The 22,175-nt window shown below is 32.9% G+C and overlaps 2 protein-coding genes across 24 annotated transcripts in view; one reads left to right on the top strand and one right to left on the bottom strand.

Moving 5' to 3' along the window:
• Positions 1-18,031, top strand: part of chia.3 (chitinase, acidic.3) — a 20,514-nt gene extending 2,483 nt beyond the window's left edge. Inside the window, exons 2-14 of one of the 2 annotated variants that reach the window (XM_073915704.1) lie at positions 11,937-12,125; positions 15,024-15,104; positions 15,183-15,222; positions 15,323-15,349; positions 15,561-15,765; positions 15,896-15,952; positions 16,045-16,210; positions 16,328-16,452; positions 16,553-16,676; positions 16,778-16,960; positions 17,073-17,189; positions 17,280-17,412; positions 17,494-18,031. In XM_073915704.1, coding sequence (XP_073771805.1) covers positions 15,198-15,222; positions 15,323-15,349; positions 15,561-15,765; positions 15,896-15,952; positions 16,045-16,210; positions 16,328-16,452; positions 16,553-16,676; positions 16,778-16,960; positions 17,073-17,189; positions 17,280-17,412; positions 17,494-17,747 — 1,416 coding nt within the window. In that variant the 5' untranslated portion in view covers positions 11,937-12,125; positions 15,024-15,104; positions 15,183-15,197 and the 3' untranslated portion in view covers positions 17,748-18,031. 2 annotated transcript variants of the gene reach the window in all.
• Positions 1-22,175, bottom strand: part of ovgp1 (oviductal glycoprotein 1) — a 24,971-nt gene extending 2,796 nt beyond the window's left edge. The window contains exons 1-16 of one of the 22 annotated variants that reach the window (XM_073916736.1): positions 21,912-22,175; positions 16,029-16,175; positions 13,364-13,452; positions 10,443-10,522; positions 10,118-10,206; positions 7,366-7,461; positions 4,377-4,428; positions 4,263-4,286; positions 3,939-4,143; positions 3,802-3,852; positions 3,457-3,622; positions 2,209-2,330; positions 1,952-2,072; positions 1,489-1,671; positions 279-395; positions 67-199 (exon numbers count right to left, since the gene is read on the bottom strand). In XM_073916736.1, coding sequence (XP_073772837.1) covers positions 67-199; positions 279-395; positions 1,489-1,671; positions 1,952-2,072; positions 2,209-2,330; positions 3,457-3,622; positions 3,802-3,852; positions 3,939-4,143; positions 4,263-4,286; positions 4,377-4,404 — 1,150 coding nt within the window. In that variant the 5' untranslated portion in view covers positions 4,405-4,428; positions 7,366-7,461; positions 10,118-10,206; ... (2 more) ...; positions 16,029-16,175; positions 21,912-22,175. Of the gene's footprint in view, positions 1-66; positions 200-278; positions 396-1,488; positions 1,672-1,951; positions 2,073-2,208; positions 2,331-3,456; positions 3,623-3,801; positions 3,853-3,938; positions 4,144-4,262; positions 4,287-4,349; positions 4,429-7,365; positions 7,477-10,117; positions 10,207-10,442; positions 10,523-13,363; positions 13,453-16,028; positions 16,176-21,911 lie in introns of all 22 variants that reach the window. The other 21 variants (XM_073916737.1, XM_073916743.1, XM_073916742.1 and 18 more) reach the window with 21 other exon arrangements.

Here is a 22,175-nt window from a genome sequence, read left to right as displayed (position 1 = left end):
AAAGGTTATAATTCAGAATGTGAAAATAAGTAACCATTTATAACAGTCCAACTATGCCAATCTCACCATGTATTAATGATTTCTTAAGGCTGTTGACTAAAGGGTAGGTGCCCTGTCCACAGAAATATCCAGAAAAATCATCCAGGTCTAGAGCCCACACAAACGCACCCCCGAAGCCATGCTCCAGTAGATATTTTGTCTTAACGAAAGTAAGCAGAGCTGTTATTTTCAGCTATACATGTAGACATCACAGTATTACATAACATAATCGAATGTACCTTAATATTGAAGCTTCTCAGACTGTCAAATCCCACCCAGTCATTGCCTTTCACAGAAAAAGGTACTTTCTGGTCTTCAATCCACTGTACCACACCACCATTTAGAAAAAGACATATCTAAGGGGAAAACAAAACAGGTTGATAATAGGTAATATTCAGAAATGTGTACATGGAACTTCGCCTATGTTATGGCACCTTGCTGCAGTTTTAGTTTCCCTGAGTCTAAATCTAAGTATTTAATTTTTGCTCAGTTAGTTATTTTAAAGAAACATTACACTTAATTTTTTTTGGGGGGAAATAGGCTCTTTAATCTCCCCTATAGTTAAACAGCTGATGTAAACCATTTTTGAATCCTTTCAGCCGACCTCACATTCTGACAGGAGCACTAATCTTAGCTTAGCATAGAAAATTGAATCAGATTAGACCTTTAGCATCTCACAAAAAAAGACAATTTTCCCATTTAAAGCTTACCTTTTCTGTAGTTACAATGTGTTCTTAGATGCTGCATGACTAAATAATAATATTTTGCAGCGCTAATACCTACTGAGGACTATTTTCAACTGCTGTGTAATATCACTGCACCTGCAGCAGCCATGTTCAAGCAGCAAAATTATTGATTATTATGCTGGAATTATAGACATATCTAAGGAACTTTTTATTTTCTGTCAGTCTTTTTACATGATCTAACTGCAAAGGAATCACGCTTTACAAAGGAAAAATTTTAAAACAATTAAAAAAATAGTTTGAGCGAGATGCTAATGGGCTGGTTTATGCTAAGTTAAGATAAAATGCTCCCACTAGAATGAAAGATTGCAGACATCCCAAATTATGAATAATAATCTCCCGGAAATCACACGTCTCCCACCCGGTCCTTAAATACATCGCATACCCCTCTCCAACGCATCCCTCCCAGCTCTTCAAATACTTAGCGTCCTCTCCCCCACTTTTCAGATTCATCACGCATAGACACTTACTTTAACCCCACAACAAACACAAATAATCCCAATACTACAAATGTTTCAATTTCCTAAACCTTTCCCACCTCAGTAGCAATGAGCACAGTAGCAAGTGTTTTGCTACACAAAATAAACACAATTAATACTGTTTATTGTACATAAAAATTACGTACATAAAAGTACAAAGTAGTCAAAGACAACTAATATAAAGTGGAACTAATACTTTAAAAGTTTGATTTATAATTAGTATTTACTTCATAGTAAGCCCACAAGCCTATCTCTTGTGTATGAGGTCCAGGAGAAGCAAATTTATTGGCTGGGGCTCCGACTCCGTTCTGAGAGGAGTTGAGGATAAAAGAGCGTCCGTAAGTGGAGAAGCCCATCAACAACTTCTCAGCAGGAGCTCCCTGAGATCTCCAGTACTGCAGAGCAAAATCCTGAAGGAAAGATGAAAATACGCAAACTATAAGGCCACGGTCTCAAACTCAATTCCTGGAGGACCGCAGCTCTGCATAAATTAGCTTCAACCATCCTCCAACTCTAACCTTCTTAATAGTCTTTAGGAGTTTTGAACATCTCGATAAGTTGGATCAGCTGTGTTTGATTAGGGTTGGAGCAAAACTTTGCAGAGCTGCGGCCCTCAGGTATCGAGTTTGAGACCTATGCTATAAGGTATTTGCTTGAGGGTTGCTCTTATATAAGCGTGCTCTTGCTTACAGTGTTTGATTTGATATCCTTGTCATCACTCATGGCACTGTACAAAGCACTGTGATGTCTTGCAATGCCATCTTTATATGTATGAAAGTCAAACGTCTTGACATTAATAAAGTCCAAGTACCTGGGAAAAAAAAGTTTTTACATTTGTAGAAATGTAGCTTTTGTTGAGCAATTTTTATTAAGACTGCTGATATGAACTGATATGATATGTATTATGAATTGTATGAATTTGTATGGATATGATATGTTGTTCTTACTCTGAGATCTCTGGAATTATGTAGCTCCTTTCAATAACATCTTTTTGTGCGGAAACAGTTGCTGTTAGAATCAGTCTTGTATCACTGTTCAAGCTTTCAGCTACAAATGCTTCCAGAAGTTCCTAAAGTTTTACAAAAGTTTGACTTTTGAAAAATGGAGTCATAAATCTTAATACATTTTTAGCTGTATGAGATCTGATCCAAATCCAACATTTTCTGTAATGTCTGACAAAGAATTCAACTTTACCGTCACAAGAATAAATTAAACTTCAAAATAGGGCTGCAAGATATTTGAAAAATGTAACATTGCAATGTTTTTTTTTCATTTTGCGATATGGATACAATGTCACCAGATGACTTAATATCTCTGTTTGAAAAGAATTTAAAATGTCAGATCGATTGGGATGATTCTGCAGTGGGAATGCATCTCCATAAAATCTAATAACCAATTTATAAATCTTTGGGGGTCTCCGACACATTTTCGCTGTGGTCTGTGCTATTTGCAGTGCATTTCAGTATTTGCACGTTGTGAGTATTTTCATTGATAACAATCTAAATGCACTGTATAAAAGTGTATAAATGCACTCAGGCAAGAAAGAGATTCAATTGAAATGAAGTGTTTTATAATTTTTAAAGTCTAAAAATATTCAAGGACAGTAACTGAATGATAAAAATTTAAATAATTCAATAAAATTAATTGTAGTTAAGGTCACAAATGGAGCAATTTCTATACCTATATGCCTTTAAAGTCATTATACATAATCATAAACATCAATAGTATAATAGAAACTCAACATTGCATATATCCTGCTATGTGATTACGAATTATCACATTGCGATATCTATGCTGAAACAATATATTGTGCAGCCCTACTCCAAAATATATTCAATATAAAACTTGAATTAGATTTTACTGTCATATTTTCTTTATTTGTCATTACAAAAATTACACAGTTGGAGACATCAATCCTTCTAAATCATTAGTCCTCCTGTGAAATTGTCCTAACAGTTTCAAGTGCTTTTTAACAGAGAGAAATTTTAACATTTTTTTTAACTAATTTGTTTAGTTTTTATCTTGAGGACATCATATGCATTAGAGATTTAGCAATATTCCTGTAGTTAAAGGTTAGGTTAACTCCTTTATAAGTGAATCTGTTTAGTTTTAATTCTAGTCAAACTAAGAATTTCAGACTTTCTAAAACTAAGAAAATATGATAAAATTTTTTTGAAAAGACGTTTAGTTTTAACCTTGCACAGAAGAGTGAATTTCAGCTTATCTTCTGGATGCATCTCTGAAGTGTTTTTCATTTCCCAGTCCAAATCCAGCCCGTCAAAGTTATATTTCCTCAGAAACTCAATAGAAGACTTGATAAAAGTCTGGCGGTTTATCCACTTGGATAACATAATAGAGAATCTGTTGTAAAGAAGAAAATGCTGCTTATTTCACTATAAAAGCAATTCTAGCTTCTTTAACAGCAAAATAAATTCTTAAAGTCTGTATATAAATATAAATAAACAATTTAGACATACAGTTAGATAGTATGTTACCAGCAGAGGGCAACTTTTACCTAGAAACAAGAACAAAACACTTACTGACTTGAGTCCTGGTCTCTGACAGACAACAAGGTTATCAGCTGTGGATTTCTTTAAAAACAAAACAAATATGTCAATACTTTGTTTAACAGCAAGACATTTGAAAACTTAAAGACTATAAACCTAAGCATCCTCACCGTTTTTTAAGTGCATTGAAGGTTGAATAGTGGACGACATCATTCCACTCACTGCCTGCAATGTTATTGGCATAGTTGATAATAGCAAAAGCATAAATTAAATGAGTACACAAGTTAGGGTCCACATTTTCAGGAAGGTATCTTGCAGTTCCTGATCTGTACTGAGACCAGTTTGTAAAGTAACACACCAGTTTTGAACAGGCTACTGAAAAGAAAAAAAGAGCATAAAAAAGATACACACTGTATGTGATTTGGTTGAGTTTTCAGTATTTAAAGTTGCAATAATGTTTTTAATAATAAGTATTGAATTGAAAATCTCCTTACCGAACTGAAAGAGCAAATTCAGGCCTAAAAAGAATAAAGATTGTTTAAAAGCTGCTTTTTGATGATTCTAATGAATTTAAGAGACACAATCAAATAAAAAGACAGACACAATACCTATTAAGTGTGTTATTCCCCTGTTCATTTTGTTGCTGCTACATGTCCATATCTAGTTTAGTAAGGGGAGAATCATTGTGAAGTATAAAGTGAGGGGTGGGAAGAAACACAAAGAGGGTGACGCATATAACATGACACTAAACATGAGATGATATGTTTTTTAGCCTATAGTAAAATGATTTCAGTCATATCTGGTCAAACCAATTGTGTTAACAGACCCATCAAGATTTATTAATTTAGCAATTATTTTTTTTAATTAGGACATTTATCATTTGACAGATACACTGAAGGTTTAGTGTATCTGTTCCTGTGAAACAAAAGTGTGGATGTTCATTTGCCTGAGGCTGTTTACAAAAATATTATAAAACATTTGATTAAATATGCTTTCCAGTAACTACTAAGACTTATTCATTAGCTACTTATTACAAACTAGTATTTAATAAACAGAAATATGTACTTACTTAGTTACTTATTACTAGATAATATAACTTACTCATTAGTATTACTAATTATTCTTTAATTAATACATTTATAATTAATTATTATCAAAGTTACTTGTAATTATCTAATCATATAACTAGTAAAAACGTTTTTTTGTACCATTACCACCTATAGAGATCTGTCATTATGATATAAGCTAATGAGTTTTGACTAGTACATATTACATTTGTGACTATGGTACATATTTTTATATAGTTATACTACTACTTATTTTTAGATACTAACCATCATTAGATACTTGTACTTATTTGATACTTTCATGAATTACTTACTATTTTGTATACATCTAATACTATAATACCTATTGACTTCTATCATAAATAGATACAAGTAGTTACATATTAGGTACTAATACCTTTTTGTTACATTCCATTTGCTGAAAAAAAGAGAAAGTTGAGGCCAAATTAAGACTCAAAATCACCCCAGAGTGGATGAAAACTTACCCAATAACAGCACACAAGGGTTAGTGTGTATCTTATAAGAAATAGTATTCAAACTAGCTACATTAAAAAAAAAAAAGGTATTGTTATCTAAACAATAAACACAAATACCCAATAAAAGGTATTTAGTGCAAAGAGTAATGTATGGCATAAATTCTGTTATGTTTTATAGATTAAGAAACCATACACAGAGAATATAACTTTGCATCTAAAGACAAGTTACTCAAGACGCAGCATTCAGTTTAAAATGAAATAAAAAAAACACATCCTCTATGTTAACATCTTTTTATGCCAACTGGCTACAGTAAACAGCAGGGATGAAGCGAATTACCTGATTCAAGGTTCAAAACGATTCACGATACTAATCTCACGATTTAGTCACAATTGTTTTACTAAATTAATTAAATCAACTTTAAAGTCATTTTTTTCTTAAATGCTGCACATTCTTAGCATATATATATATATATATATATATATATATATATATATATATATATATATATATATATATATAAACAATAATACAAACTAAAGAAGACTCATTAATATAAACAAACTACAACTGTGACTGTACTCTGATTTAAAATTTTTAAAAAGAAATATCAATATATCTTTGTTATCTAGCATACGCTGAGATCTTTGCACATTTACAATGTCCCCTGCTGAAAAAAAAACTCTTTTCACTGGGGACTGAGATGGCTGGTGTGGGGAGGTAAGCTTTTACTAAACCAGAAATTGGTGTGTACAGAGGAGGTCAAGAGGCGTTCTGCTCCCAGGGACTGGCCACTGGCATAAAAAAACTAATTATAAAATTACTAATTATATAGTAGGATGGAGACAGAAGTTGAACATGATTATAAAGGTGAATAAATAATATTACTTGCACAATTAATTAGAATAAGTATCAGTGTGATACTTGTAAATACAGCGCCCCTCTGTTTAAAGCATTATTCCTTCAACATTTCTACCAGTTTGAATCATCACATATTTGAATCGATTTTTAACCGGCTCACAGTGAATCATTATATCGCTAGTAAACAGAAGCTTGCAGCTAGTAAACGCCTGCAGCCTCCAAGTTCTTTTGATTGGTCCATTGCTTTAGAAACTGATACTGATGAGCTGTGTGTAAAAGCTGAAGTTCTTTAAACTTGACACAACTTCTTAAAAACAAGCAAGAGCTGCTGCAAAAGAAACAAGTGTATCATTCGTGCACATCCATCAAGCGTGTGTTTACAAATAAAAATGTAAAAAGTTGTGCATTAGAATGGAAAAATTAAATCTGTGTAAATGAGTCTTAAAGAGATTTTAGTCTATTTAATTAGTTAAATCTAGAAACAAGTACTTAAAACAAGAAAACGGATGCTGGCTTGTTTTATATATTTTATAACAATATTAAAGCATAAAATGAAATGCTTTTCGCATTCAAACAACGACATGGCACTTCACGGACCTGAAATTGTAAAGAAAATGTTCATGAATTTAAATAAAACATTTTATTGCTTTCCTAAAGTCAACATCATTCACATTTACTTCACAAACATCATAAACGCTCTCTACACATCTTACACAACATGTCAGAAAGTCTTGTCTTATCTTAAAAGTGAAAAACAGATCCTATGTGACCTATTTTCTGTTTGACCTCAAGTCTTATTCTGTGCTATTACTAGTATTTTACAGAAACCTCTACACTCAAAAAATGGTTGCTGCTTGTTCAAACACAATTCTTGAGTTTTTTGTGGGGTTTATTTTGTTTAATCCACTTAAATTTGTAAAAACAATTAAGCTAACTTAATATATTTGTGTTCTGACAACAAAGATATTGTACGTAACTCAGCATTTTTTTACAGTGTATTAGCATAACTAACTGCACAAATTATCATCACAAACTATATGTTTCAGTGGTAATTTAAAATTTGGATAAAACATTTTTAGCCATAGGATAAACTTTCATTGTAAAATCACACAGGGCTACTAAGTGGCTGGACATTTATCAGTAACTGCAAGCTACTATTAATGACAGCATGTACTCAGTTACAAAAGATAGTTACCTCAGGTGACTGTACAGTCAGATAGGGTTATATTGGCTCTTTGTAGTCTGTTTTGATGTGTTTAATTCAGACACGGGCAACAGTCATGTGCCAGTCCTGTAATAAAAAACACTGCAGAGTGACAAAAGTTGTTGATAACACTCCAAGTCTTCAGTTATGCCTAATCAACACATAAGTGGGACATTATAAAAGTGTAAATTATTAATGAAACATGTCCAGCATACACATTTTGATTGCGTTTTAAAATTAGTTTAGTGTTTGTTTTAAAGTCATAATACCTGCCACTTTATTTATTGTAAACTTGCAGATATACTGACATTGCGTGTGTGTTTGTATACATTTTTATAAAGCAAGCACTGCTTTTCTGTGATATTGTCACGAATGATGTTCAGATTATACTTTTAGATTCAGCTTTGTTTTGTGCCTCATGTTTTGTTCCAGGACTCATGAATTTTAACAACCTTGTTAAAAGAAATGAATCCAGTTTTTTTGTTGTTGTTTGCCATTATATTTCTAACATGGTGTATTATTTATTTGTGTCATATCCATCTGATTTTAAATTACAAGCTCCAGTTCCAATGTAACAGTTCTCATGAAAAATGATTGGTGTTTTCGAACAGATATTATATTGCAATATTAATGCAATTGCAGAATATATTCGGCATTCATTTTTGCAACATTTGCCTGTGTAATTTTTGCATCAGTTGTTTTTATTTTACGTCAACAAATGATGGTTTGCATGAGATCTTTTTAAAAGAATATTCAAAGCTTTTTATGAAAAGGCTCATTTTACAACTTATCTGGGTTTCACTATATTGGAATCCGTTTAGCCAATCTGGCGGGTTCCATTTAGCTTAGCTTAGCATAGATCATTGAATTGGATTAGACCAGGCATGTCCAAACTCGGTCCTGGAGGGCCGGTGTCCTGCAAAGTTTAATTCCAACCCCAATCAGACACACCTAGGCTGGCTAATCAAGCTCTGCTTTCTACAGTAGAAACATTTTTGCAAGTGTATTGAGGCAATTTGGATCTAAAATCTGCAGGACACTGGCCCTCCGACTTTGGACACCTCTGGATTAGACCATTATCAACCTCCTCATAAATAACTAGAGACTGAATGTATGGATAAAAAAAAATAGATTAAAAAAAACTCAACTGTTAAACTCCAGAGGGATGAGCCTATCTTTCAAAAAAGTGTTCTGTTAGAAATTATTCAGATGCTTATGAACCTTCAATTAAATATAATAAATTGAGAGGAACTTGCTTGGCAAGAATCAGTAAATGTTAGGAGAGGAACAGAAAAATAAAGTTTACGTGTACATATTTATATTAATTTATGTTAATCTTAAGTTCACAAGCCCATCAAAAAGTTTTAGATACTATAGAGGGATGCTAGTTTAATCATGACTTCTGATGTTACCTCCTAGAGTATACACATAATAACAACCATAGCACTTTTTTTTTTTACCATGATTTACAGAAGGCACTCACTAAACTGCCTGCTCTAACAAATGGTTTTAAATAATGTCTGTTAAATTCATTTAAAAAAATAACAGTTTTTTTTAAATATGGTTTGCACTACACAACTTTGTTGGTTAACAAAAAATAAAAATCTAAAAAAATCAAACACACATAATCCTGTTGCACTAATGTTGGTCTTGCACTTCATATTATCAGATTTTTCATAGTTTCATGTATTCATTCCAGTAATTTGTAATTATAGTAATTAGTAATTATATCAATGTATATATATGATATATTTGGTAGAGGTTGATATTTTAGAAATTATGGAATGTGTTTAAAAATGTAGTGGTTCTTTGGTTTTTCTCTTAATGCATCAAGCTCAGACTGGGGGTTAGGAATATCAGAAGAATATACTTTATTGGAATATTTTCCAAAAAAGCAGAGACGTCCATAGGCAGACCCATCCCTAGTCTCACTCCAGGACAATCTAATGTCCCTAAAATTTGCTATCCCCTTTATCCTGGCTTCCTCCCACCTTTGTGTTTTCACAGTTGTTTACTGGTTCAACAGGCCTCTGTATTCATTCCAGTAATTTGACCATAAACTGATATATCAATGTATGTATACGATATATTTGGTAGAGGTTGATATTTTAGAAGTTATGGAATGTGTTTAAAAATGTATAGTGTGTTAACTAGCAACATTAGGAGTTAAGAAATGCAATCCAAACATTATTTTCTTTGTGGGGCAGTTAAAGGGTTAATAGTTTGTATACCAAAAATCTTGACAGGCATACGTAGAATAAGTATCACTGATGACATAATAAAAGAAACTATATATAGATCAAATTGCAGCTCCAAGATATGTTTTATTGTAAGTGTCTTTAAATTAAATGTATTATGTATTAATATACATTTATTGCATACAGTTTCATACAAGTACAGGTCAGCAAGTATGTTTCCATTTTTGCATAAAAATATGTTATGCTGATTTAAAACAGTGTTACACTGAATTACATTCTGCCAAAATATTGATATTGCAATGTTCTTATTATTAATCATTAAACATAGTTTTAATAATGTTCCTGACAGCAAAGCAGATGCTATAAAAATTTAACATTTCATTGTATTTTTTGACACTCAGACATTCTTGCATATCTTCAGCTTGTAGCTATGTTCATGAACACTTCCTGTTATCCAATATTATTGACATTATCAGGGTGTGTATTTTTGGGTGCACAGGATAATCCCTGTCAGCTTGAGACATCTTGGATGAGGTATTACTAACCATTCTTGAAATTCGCAAAACCTCCCCGGGCTCCAGACTGCACCTTTTGATACTGGCTCTAGATTTACTCTTTGTGTTCACATGGACATCTAAAATACACCAATAACACAAATATAAAATTGCATTATATTATATTACTTAATTATAATACATTATTACTTTATTATATTTGTCAACGCTAAACATTTCTCATTTGACTTGAACATAAATAACTGACTCTGTATATTGATACTGTAATTTAGTGTAATGGATCACACTGTATTGTAACAAAGAATTTGCATTACACCGAAAAATGAAAAGATTTCTCTGAATGACAAAATCTTACTACAGCTTATATTTCAGGCTGCAGGGTCTTCAGGGCCCCTTCTGATGATGTCAACAGTATGGACTGTATGGAAAAAAACGCTAATAAAAAAACAGAAAAAAAGTAGTGATTTTTAAACTTACTTTAACATGTATTTCATAGCAGACTAAATTAACACAAAATATTTTATGTTTTGTCTGGTGAATTTTATTTCATTTGTAAATATACATCCTTTCCTGTCATTCCTGTCCCAAAAAAGTTTAATTTAGGGCAAGTAAAATGCTAAATAATGATGTGATTTGAAGCTGATGTCAACAGGTGATTTTTATGGGCTTTATGCACATTAAAGCCAACAATAAATTTTTGGTGAAAGCTAAATGTGACTATTTTCAATTTCACAAGGTTGTTTTTACAGCATCCTTGTTGTAATGCAATTACAATACATTCAGTTGAACAGACTTAAGCATTAACTTAGTAGTTCAAGCGTAAAATGAGATGAAAGGCTGCTGTAACTGTAGTGGTTCTTTGGTTTTTCTCTTAATGCATCAAGCTCAGACTGGGGGTTAGGAATATCAGAAGAATATACTTTATTGGAATATTTTCCAAAAAAGCAGAGACGTCCATAGGCAGACCCATCCCTAGTCTCACTCCAGGACAATCTAATGTCCCTAACATTTGCTATCCCCTTTATCCTGGCTTCCTCCCACCTTTGTGTTTTCACAGTTGTTTACTGGTTCAACAGGCCTCTTCCAGCTCCTACGACCCCTATTTAAAGCCTCTTCTTCTTGGTGGCCCTCATAATATAAAGATCTAATGTATTCATAACTGTTTTTACACATAAAGTTCACATTTGGTAATTATGACTAGTATCTGTAATCCAAACATCTAAACTTAACTCTGACACAGATGGTTCTCATTGTATCCCCAAGTCCTCTCTCGTGCTCTTTTATGACCGCTTTGCCTTAACCTGTCACCTGTTTTCAATGACATTTAATGGCAGATTCATAGAGCTTTCCACTCACCCAATTAAATGTGTCTTCATATTAGTAAATAAAAATCTTCATCATAACCACTAGCATCGTCAGTCGCAACATGTGAGTGCTGAAATTCCATTTTAAATAATGGGGTAAAATAAACTGTCATATTTTAAAGACATGGCGGGGACATGTAATTTAATGCAGTGCTTCTTGTCTGATCTGAGACTCACTTCATATCATATATCTAATCTTAGATCTGATCTTAAATGTGACAATTTTGTAATGGAAAGACAGGTCACTGGAAGCCGTTGGGCTGCCCGGCTGAACATTAAAAGCCCATTATGATTTGGTACAAAAGCAGCATCCAAGAAAGGTCTAGTACTTTATAAGCAAAGATGAGCTCAGGATCGCCAGTTTGCCAACAAATGAATGAACTGAAATGCTTAAAAACAATGTAACTTGCACTTCTGTGATGACCCCATTAATGCTGAAAAGTACATAGAGATTTTGGAGCACAATATGCTGCCTCTTTTTCCAGGGATGCCCATGCATATTTCAACAAGACAATGTAAAACCACATTCAGCACACTTTACAAAGTCCTGGCTGCAGAGGAAAAGGATACAGACACTTGACTGCCCTGTCTACAGTCCCAACCAGTCTCTAACAGAGAGTGTGGGGTGCATTTTGAAGCGTAAAATGCAAAAACAGATCCCATACTGTTAAAAAGTAAGTAAACCTGTTGCCTTAAAAGCAACAAATTGATTTTACTTTAAATTGTGTGTAAATTCATTGTAACTTGGAAAGAATAAGTTGACTTAATTTTTATAATAATGCACATAAATCATTTACTTAATAATTTTAAGACAATTGGTTTACTCACTTTTTAAAATATAAAGTCAACTAATCGCTTCAAAAGCAATGGGTTTACTCACTTTTTAAAAGTAAAGCAAACTAATAGCTTTTTACAGTGTACTTTGGAACACAATTTCAATTTCATCAATGTTTTGTGTAGATGTTTTGGTAGCCATTTTTGCATCATGTCCAAAGTTTCAGAGCTTGATGCAGTAAGCTTTGTTTTTTTTTTTTTTCAACTTAGATTTTTTTAAAGCTGAATAACTTTCCACAACTAGTAGTTTCTGTGATGGAAATGTTTAGCTGTGAAAATATGATTTGGAGTAAAGGTCAAATAAGCATTTTTTTTTTTAAAATCAAAAAGGACCTTATCGTACACATCAAAAGTGCCACCCAAACATTTATCTGCAGACAGTACTGACCGTTAATCATGCTCATGAAAGCTTTTCCAAGTTCAAAAAGTTACAGTACTTGTCATCACACTGATAAAGTCACACTGATAAATACCTGGAGACACTTTTTATAACTTGCTAAACAACAAAAGCATTGTTGATTTGCATTTGTTATGCTGTTTTTTTTTTTTAAATATGAAAATCTGAAAATGTAAGTTTTAAAGCACATGCTGGTCGCCTGCGATTTTGTCACATGCAAACAAGGCTTACAGATAAAAAATGTTTTGTTTTAAAATCATCTTAAAGTTATAATTGAACACAAAATAAAACTTAATTTATCATAGTCTCACCTTATATACTTTGAAAAATCACAGAGGAGTTTTTGAATTTAATTAGTGAAAGAGTAATTGATTCATGTGGATTATGATCAAAACAATGCTTCGTTTTTTTTTCTTCTCATTCTTAATCACAAATACAAATTTGGTCAAATTTAAAGTATTCATTGTTAACACAGTTCAACATTTACTAATGCATTACTAACATCCAATGTTGTGCTTGTTAATATTAGTTAATGCACTGTGAGTTAACTTTATTTTCATTAATTACCATCAGCAAAAATTAATAAATACTGTAATAAATGTATTGTTCATTATTTGTGCATGTTGGTAAATAGGGCAGTATTTTACAGTTTTACTAAAAGTTCCTTTATTATTTACTCACCCTCTTATTGTTTAACTGTATTCTGAAGAATCGTGCTTGGGGTTTTGGATGTTTGTCAGCAAATCATTGATATCGTTCAGGCTGCTTTTCTGCACAGATAGGATTAAAGGAACCAGTGTACACATAAATAGGATATGTAATCATCAAACAAATAAATATAACTTCATTCATTTTCCTTCAGCTTAGTTGCTTTATTTGTTTATTCTTTATTTAAATAGTGGATTGCTTCCAGCTGCAACCCAGTACTTGGAAACATCCATACACACTCATTTACACACATACACTACGACCAATTTAGTTCATTTTATTCATCTATACCGCATGTCTATGGACAGTGGGGCAAACCCACGTGAACATGGGGAGAACATGCAAACTCCACACAGAAATGCCAACTGACCCATTCCATCAGGGATTTAAACCTGCGACCTTCTTTCTGTGAGGCAACATTGCTAACTACTGAGCCTAAATATATTTTAATGTTTGTTTTTAAAACCATTGATTCCCTGGTAGTTTGTTGGTTTAAATGAAGCATAGTCATTTTTTTCCCATTATAAACGTCAACAAACCAAAGCTTTACCATATTCTTGCAATACTGTTGGGTAAAATCCAGCTCTCAAATTTAAATCATACAGTAGCTCTTATACTTTATCATAAAAGTTTATTTAAGCTGCTGAGATGTGATTTAGAATGTTAGATGTGAATTATATGTTCATTTCAATTTCAAAGACTATGGAGTCTCTTGACTCTTCAATCAAATCAGCTATTCATCGCATATGAGTCATTCCTTTATTACTGTGCAATATTTTAAACTCATTAGCACATCAGGTAAACAGCTGCAATGGCTGATCAAAACATCTTATATAATTAAAATGCAGAAGACCTCTGAACACAATTTTGACCCCATAAAAGTTTTATATTCTTAACATGGCAACTTTGCATTTAGATACCAATTATTTACAGAGATTAGATAGACATTGTAAAGCATTTTAAAATGTTGTTAATAATTACTTTATCTACCAAGACATATGTTTACATATAAAACTGTATGTTCATTGTCACTCTGCTCTTTTAACTTAATTCTATTAGAATAGTTAGTTCCTTGTATTTATTGGATTTTACTATTATTTATTGCATATTGTTATTGAATATTAGTGTTTAATGTGCAATAAGTGCTGTCAGAAACTACTGTCCTTTCTCTGGTATATGAAATAACAGCACAACATAATTTGAAATAAATAAACTGGGTATATAATTATACACACTTTTAAATAATTGTGATTCAGGCACAATATTAAATCGACAAACAAAACATTTTTTATTATAAAAGTACAAATGCCAAAAACTGCTATTTATAACTACATACCTTATAATCTATACAACTATGATTTCAGCTGAACATTCGTCCATTAAATATGTTAAAACTCTACTGCAAAACCTATAGTCAAATAACAGATATGGTGGCAATTGTGCACCTTTAACCTCAGGCAGTTCAATTGTAAGTGTAATCTTATCCATGATCTATAAATTAAGCTTCACATGAATTTTGCTGAATACAGCAAAGAGCTTATTTCATTTATTTTTTTACGTTATTGTCATTTCAGTCCATAGTTTACTGGAGATACCATATCTTACACCATCCTAATAAATAATCCCTTATTAGGATGGCCAAGCCAACACCCAGCTCCTATAAAAACCCTGCCGTTTTAATATTCATTCTCACATTTTTCTTGAGGTACCCCAGGTATGTAACCAACGCAGAATTTCTATTAAAAAATCTACTTAACTTGTTGTAATTAAGGAAACTAATTTTTTCTAACAGAAAATTGGCATTAGAATGGGGAGACTTACACTTATAGCAGGTAAGAGCGGATATACACTAAGTGAAATGTAAAATACACTAGATAAATCTTTTATATATATATATATTTATTATTTACATAAAGTCATTTTGTTTCCTAGGTTTGAGCTTGGTGCTCTGCCATGTCGGTGAGTTTTTAACTACTTCTTAAACTGTTTTGATGTTTTCTTTTAATGAAATATTATAGCATTGTAATTGATTGATGCCGAGACTAATTCTTGGATTTTTGGAGATATTGTCCACGTTTCCGGGTGAAAATGTCTTATGTAAATGTATTTTGTGTGTGTGTGTGTGTGTGTGTGTGTGTGTGTGTGCGTGTTTGTGTGTGTCCATAACCAGCCTTTTCCATGGAAATGGCCTGCTACTTCACCAACTGGTCCCAATATAGACCTGGAATTGGAAAATATACTCCTGCAAATGTCGACCCTTACCTTTGCACACACCTTATCTATGCTTTTTCAATCATCAACCAAAGGAATGAGCTTGTCACATATGAGTGGAACGATGAAACTCTATACAAGGCCTTCAATGAACTCAAGAACAAGTATGTATTATTTTCAGATTCTTTAAAAATAGTATTCAGCTATTGTATCTTACCAAACTAATAGAAAAAAAAAGTAACACGGGTAATTCAATATGAACAGTTTATATAAATATGTCCTTTATCTTCATAGAAATCCCACTCTTAAGACCCTTTTGGCTGTTGGAGGATGGAATTTTGGTTCGGCACAGTAAGTATTCTCTATAATCATGATACACGATTGTTGTATCTTTTTAAATGAGATACAAAAACATATAAGATTGTACCTTAAATTCATCTCAGGTTCTCCATCATGGTGTCCAATCCTGCAAACCGTAAAACATTCATTCAGTCTACCATCAAATTCCTGAGAACTCATGGATTTGATGGACTGGATCTGGACTGGGAATATCCTGGAGCAAGAGGAAGTCCACCTGAAGACAAACAAAGATTCACTCTGCTGTGCAAGGTGGGTTTGATAATGATCCAGTGCCTTTTTAAGCAATTATCATAAAGTATTTTGCTAACTTAAGGCTTTAATAACTTTTCATTATATATATTATTTATTTTATTTATTTTTTTGCAGGAACTTGTTGCAGCCTATGAGGCTGAGAGTAAAGCCACTGGCAATCCTCAGCTTATGCTGACCGCTGCTGTATCAGCTGGCAAAGGCACTATTGATGATGGATATGAGATTGAAGAGATTGCCAAGTAAGAATAACAATCATCAATCCATTTTCAACACTTGTAGGGTGACAAGGCACCAAAGCACAGCATGATATTTATAGCCTATTTATTTGATTCATCTTAGGTACTTGAACTTCATTAACGTCATGACTTACGACTTCCATGGAACTTGGGAGCGATTCACAGGACACAACAGCCCTCTGTACCAAGGCTCAAAGGATGAGGGAGACCTGATCTACTTCAACACCGTAAGAACTGAAATTAACCTTATTTAGTATGGGATTTTCACTCTCTCAAATCAATGCAAAAAAAAAAAAACCCAATTCAACTTTAACACAACTTTTTTCAGGACTATGCTATGCGCTACTGGAGGGACAATGGAACCCCTGTGGAGAAACTCAGAATGGGCTTTGCAGCATACGGTCGCACTTTCCGTCTGACATCTTCAGATACCAGCGTTGGAGCTCCAGCTAGTGGACCTGCTTCAGCTGGAACCTACACTCGCGAGGCTGGATTCTGGTCTTACTATGAGGTGAGAGATTGAGAACAGCCATTTGTAAAAATCAAATAATAAGAATAATTGAATATGTTAATCTAAAAAGAATGCTCACAATATTTAATAATGCTGAACAATGTGTCTGCAGATCTGTGGATTCCTGGAGGGAACAACAATTCAGTGGATTGATGACCAGAAGGTGCCCTATGCCACAAAGAACAGCGAGTGGGTTGGATTTGACACCAAGGAGAGTTATGAAACGAAGGTAATTCTGAGTCTTTACTGGAGCTACGTTTCATTGTCACTGTTTGTCAGAAACTGTTAGTCACCTCAGTCCTTTCCTCTATATTCACAGGTCCGTTATCTGAAAGACAAGAATTTTGGTGGAGCTTTCGTTTGGGCACTTGATCTGGATGACTTTGCTGGACAGTTCTGTAGTCAGGGGAACCATCCTCTCATGGCCCATCTTCGCAATCTTCTGGATATTGGTATGAATATTTACCCTTTTTTTGCATCACTGGTTGCAATCGATAAGCTAATGACTATCAATATGCATCTTTCCTCCCAAGAATTGCCTCCAATGCCTTCAACTACCACTCCTAAACCTGGCCAAAGCACCACAAGGCCCACCACAACCACAACTACCACCACTCATGCTCCAGGACCAGGATTCTGTAATGGGAAGCCAGATGGACTCTATGCTCACCCTAATGACCCCAACAAATATTACAGCTGTGCTGGAGGTCATACCTTCGTGGAAAAATGTGCTGTAGGCACCGTGTTTGATGACAGCTGCAAGTGCTGTGTTTGGCCCAAACCTTAGTGATCATGACTCAAGAAACTTCAGAAAAACATTTGCAAATAGTGAAACAAGACACTGCAAATTTCCTTAAGCCAACAAATGACAGCAAACCGTTTCATATATAAGAACATTAGTGTAACCTACATTTATTTACTAGATTTGTATCATGTCTTTATTACATCTTGGTGACGTTTATACTGTAAGTGCAAGTACCTCTTTTTAAATGACTGACAAAAAGTTTGTTTCTTGTTCGTTTTCTCCTTGCTTGTGAAATAAATAAACTGACATCATGGAGAGGGGAGAAATCTGTGGAAAATGTCTTTTTTTTTAATGCAATTTCATTGCTCTACAATCCCAACTCAAAATAAAAAAACAAAACTTAAATACAAATGGAACTGCCTATACAATTGAAGTCAGAATTATTAGCCCCCTTTGAATTTTTTTCGTCTTTTTTAAAGATTTCCTAAATGATGTTTAACAGAGCAAGGACATTTTCACAGTATGTCTGATAATATTTTTTTCTTCTGGAGAAAGTCTTATTTGTTTTATTTCGAATAGAACAAAAGCAGTTTTTAAATTTTTAAGCACCATTTTAAGGTCAAAATTTTTAGCCCTTACATTTTAGCTAAATTTTTTCTCGATAGTCTACAGAACAAACCATCCTTATACAATAACTTGCCTAATTACCCTAACCTGCCCAGTTAACCTAATTAACCTAGTTAAGCCTTTAAATGTCACTTTAAGCTGTATAGAAGTGTCTTGAAAAACATCTAGTCCAATATCATTTACTGTCATCATGGCAAAGATAAAAAATAAATCAGTTATTAGACATAAGTTTTTAAAACGATTAAGTTTAGAAATGTGTTGAAGAAATCTTGTCTACGTCAAACAGAAACTGGGGAAAAAATAAACAAGGGGTCTAATAATTCAAAGGGGCTAATAATTCTGACTTCAACTGTATATGGATGGACAGGCCAAATCTAGAGCCATTATACAACTTAAAAAAGATAAAGAAATAAGTCTTATAATTATTTGCATTGCTTAATATCTAAAAGTATTCAGTCATTATGACGATTGTGCAAAATAAAATCACATTCATGAGGTCTATCATTGGATGCATGATGCAATTAAAAACAAACAAAAATCATTTAATGTATGTGTCTTTGTCAAAGATTTTAAATAATCTTTACAATAATATGCCAAATGTTGGATTTACACTATTGATGATATACCCTGTATATTTTAGCTTTGTTTTCAGTAACCATTTGTAAACTATTTGTAAGAAAAACCTGTTTGTATTTTAGAAAATTTATGAATTTCAGAAAAGTATATATTTCCAGTTTATTTTAGCGTAATCAATAAAAATAGCTAATAAGAATAGATTTCTCTATATAACATTTGTCTAGAGAAATGTTACATCGCAAGTTATATTATTATTGCAAAAGTCAACGTCATTGCATAATTTCCCAGTATTGGGCTGCCCTAAAAAAAAAACTTGAATAATTTTGTTGAAGGTTTTTCTAAATCTGAGACATTACTGCCCTTTAACTGAAAGTTTATTCATCCAAAGTTTGTTTAGTAGACTTCCATATCAAGTCAGGTCCAGCTTTATTGTCATTCATCTACATGTGTGAACATATACAGTGGAATGAAATGTCATGTTTAGCCGGACCACAGTCTTAAATGAATAAACAATCATAATTATGAACATAACAAGGGACGTAGGAGCTATTTTAAACCTATACATGTATCTAACATACTGGACCGGTAATCTTAAATTAAATATTTAACTTTACACATAGCCTAAGACTATAAAAGTACTTATCCATAATAAAGAACAGTATTGTGCAAAAGAGCCCGGCAAACAATTTTGTGTTTAAAAGATGTCTATTAGACGTCCATTTAGATTGGCTAAAACAAGGCTAAACTTGGGCTGTCAGTGAAAATCTAATAGACATCTAAGAATAGCTCAAAACTAGACTAGTCATCAAATAGACAGATTAGACAGACTTTATATTTGTAGTCATTCATTTCTGTTTATTTGATGACTGGTCTAGTTTTGGCCTATTCTTAGACATATGTTAGATTTTCACTGACTGCTCAAATCTAGCCTTGTTTTAGCCAAGACGACTGTTTAGAAGTGTATTAGATGTCCATTAGACATCTTTTAAAAACAAAAAAAAAAAAAAAAAATGCTTGCTGGGAGTTATTTTAAGGTTGAGGAAAATAATTAGTGCAACATGATTTGTGGTACAGTCACAAGAAACATTGTTTTTTTTATTGAGTCTTTGTAAGATGGAGTTTTAACCCTTGTGTGCTGTCTGGGGTGACTTTGAGGCTTCATTTGGCAATAACTCTATCTGTGCTTTAGCAAATGGAATGATTTTAGGTGACAAATCTTATTGTGACAAATTTTTGGAAAAAGGTTTTAAATTTTCATTTATAAATAATCAACAGTAACAATAAAAAATGCACCTCTAAAACTAAGAATGTATGATTATATAGTGTCATGGCTTTGCAATCAAAAAATATCATAATTTAAGTCAGAGATGAGTGAGGTGATTGGAAATGAGGGCTCGAACAGATTGTAAAAAGAAAGTCTAGCCGAGCGAGCTCTAATAATCCGGAACCTTCTTCCGACTGGCAGATTATCATTGGCTTTTGGATGGAAGGATATCATCAAAAGGCAAAATCAAAAGGCCTGAATTTGAGCATCTATTAAGAGTTTAGATAATGTATCCCTCCAGAAGACTTGGTTTAAATGTCTTGATTCTTTAAGAACTTACTTTTTGATCTCTTTACAGATGTTTTGAAGCACCTGCATTTTGGGTGAAATTAAAATGGTGGGAAAGAAATGTCTTAGATTCTAAATATCTTCATTTTTTTCAGAAGATGAGTCTTGTGGGTTTGGAGCAACATGAGTATAAGAATGATGAAAGATTTTTTTTTCTTTTTAGTGTGAAGCAACCAGTAGTGAAGATGATGTTTAATAATCACTAAAACTAAAACTACACACCCATCTGACTACTAATAGAATTACTCCCTTATGGTAACACTGAAACACTGTGTATTTTCTGGATAAAAGGTGCTTCTCTGAAACAGTATGCATTGCAAAAAAATATTACACAAATGAACTTGAATAAAACTGAAAATTCTGAATAAATTGCAATGACTTTGTTGGTGCAAAAGAGTCAGTTATTTCATATTTTAGACAGCAAAAGATATCTAACTAGAAGACACAGACATATAATATACTATCATTTTCTGCTTTAAATATATACATACATATAATTTAAAAATTAAAATTTTTATTTATATATTTTACTTTGTTGCAAATGCTGCATTTCCTTGCATGATGGCATTTATCAGGTCAATATAATTTAACAACAGCTATTGTAGGGTCGGCTGATACAAAGAAATGCAAAATGTGCTGTCAATAAAATCATCCCTTAATCAAGGTACATTATCAAAGGTCTTGGATACAAGATAAATAGCACGTCTCCATATAAACAGGACAGCAACAGAAGATTCAAGAGGCAATAAATTTAATCACTTCAAATTTATAATGCTCATCTGTCCCACTCAGTCCATTTAGAAAATAGTTTTATGACTAAAAGCCCAATATCAGCAGTCAATATTAGCAGGTTTAGTGGGGAGTTTTATGAAGGGACTGAATTGACTTCTTTCCATTTTGCTTATTTTATCGGAATTTGTATTTTAATCTTTTAAGTGAGCTAGGAGTTGTTTATTTCTACTGTACATTAAAAGGAAAGTTGGTATAACTGAAGGACATTTTAAGTAGGCTAGTAGTTACATTTGCGGCTAAAACAAACACATTAGGCTACATGGCAAAAAAATATGCAGTATTTTTACAATACTATTCAATAATCACAAGAGTGATAAATACAATTTAAAATAAACACGTAATAATATTTAGTGCATACATTCACTAAAAGAATTCTCTCTAGATTATTAATTTTTATAACTGAATACTGTATGGCGGATGTAACGCGTGACTTAACGTAGTCTAACCGTTAATTGTTTACTAATTTACTGTGCTAAACGAATGTCAAACGTCAAACTAACTTTACTGCGGTATTTACTTTCAGTGATTGTAACATTAACTCAGTCATTACACGAGTCTGGGAAGATTTAAGTAATGTTGTAATGTTTCTTTCAACATACCTTCTAACGTTCATTCATTAGAGAGAGAAAAAACATTTTGGCGTCCTCGTTAAAATGTTTTTGAACCTTTTAACACAACGCGGATGCGGGTGGGCGGGGATTACATTTACATAAATTGTGATTGGTTATTATGTCTGTCAAAAATACTATGACGCGATAAGGGTTTTTCACTTTTGCTCCAAAAGCTAACGAATGGCATCGCATCTTCTGTTTTGCCCCCTTTGATCCTTCTACTCCAATGGTATGAAAATGTTGTTTCTCTGC

The sequence above is a fragment of the Danio rerio genome, chromosome 11, assembly GCF_049306965.1.
Source record: "Danio rerio strain Tuebingen ecotype United States chromosome 11, GRCz12tu, whole genome shotgun sequence".
In the NCBI taxonomy this organism is placed as follows: Eukaryota; Metazoa; Chordata; class Actinopteri; order Cypriniformes; family Danionidae; genus Danio; species Danio rerio.
Note: the sequence above shows the minus strand (reverse complement) of the source record. Positions and strands in the feature narration are given on the sequence as shown.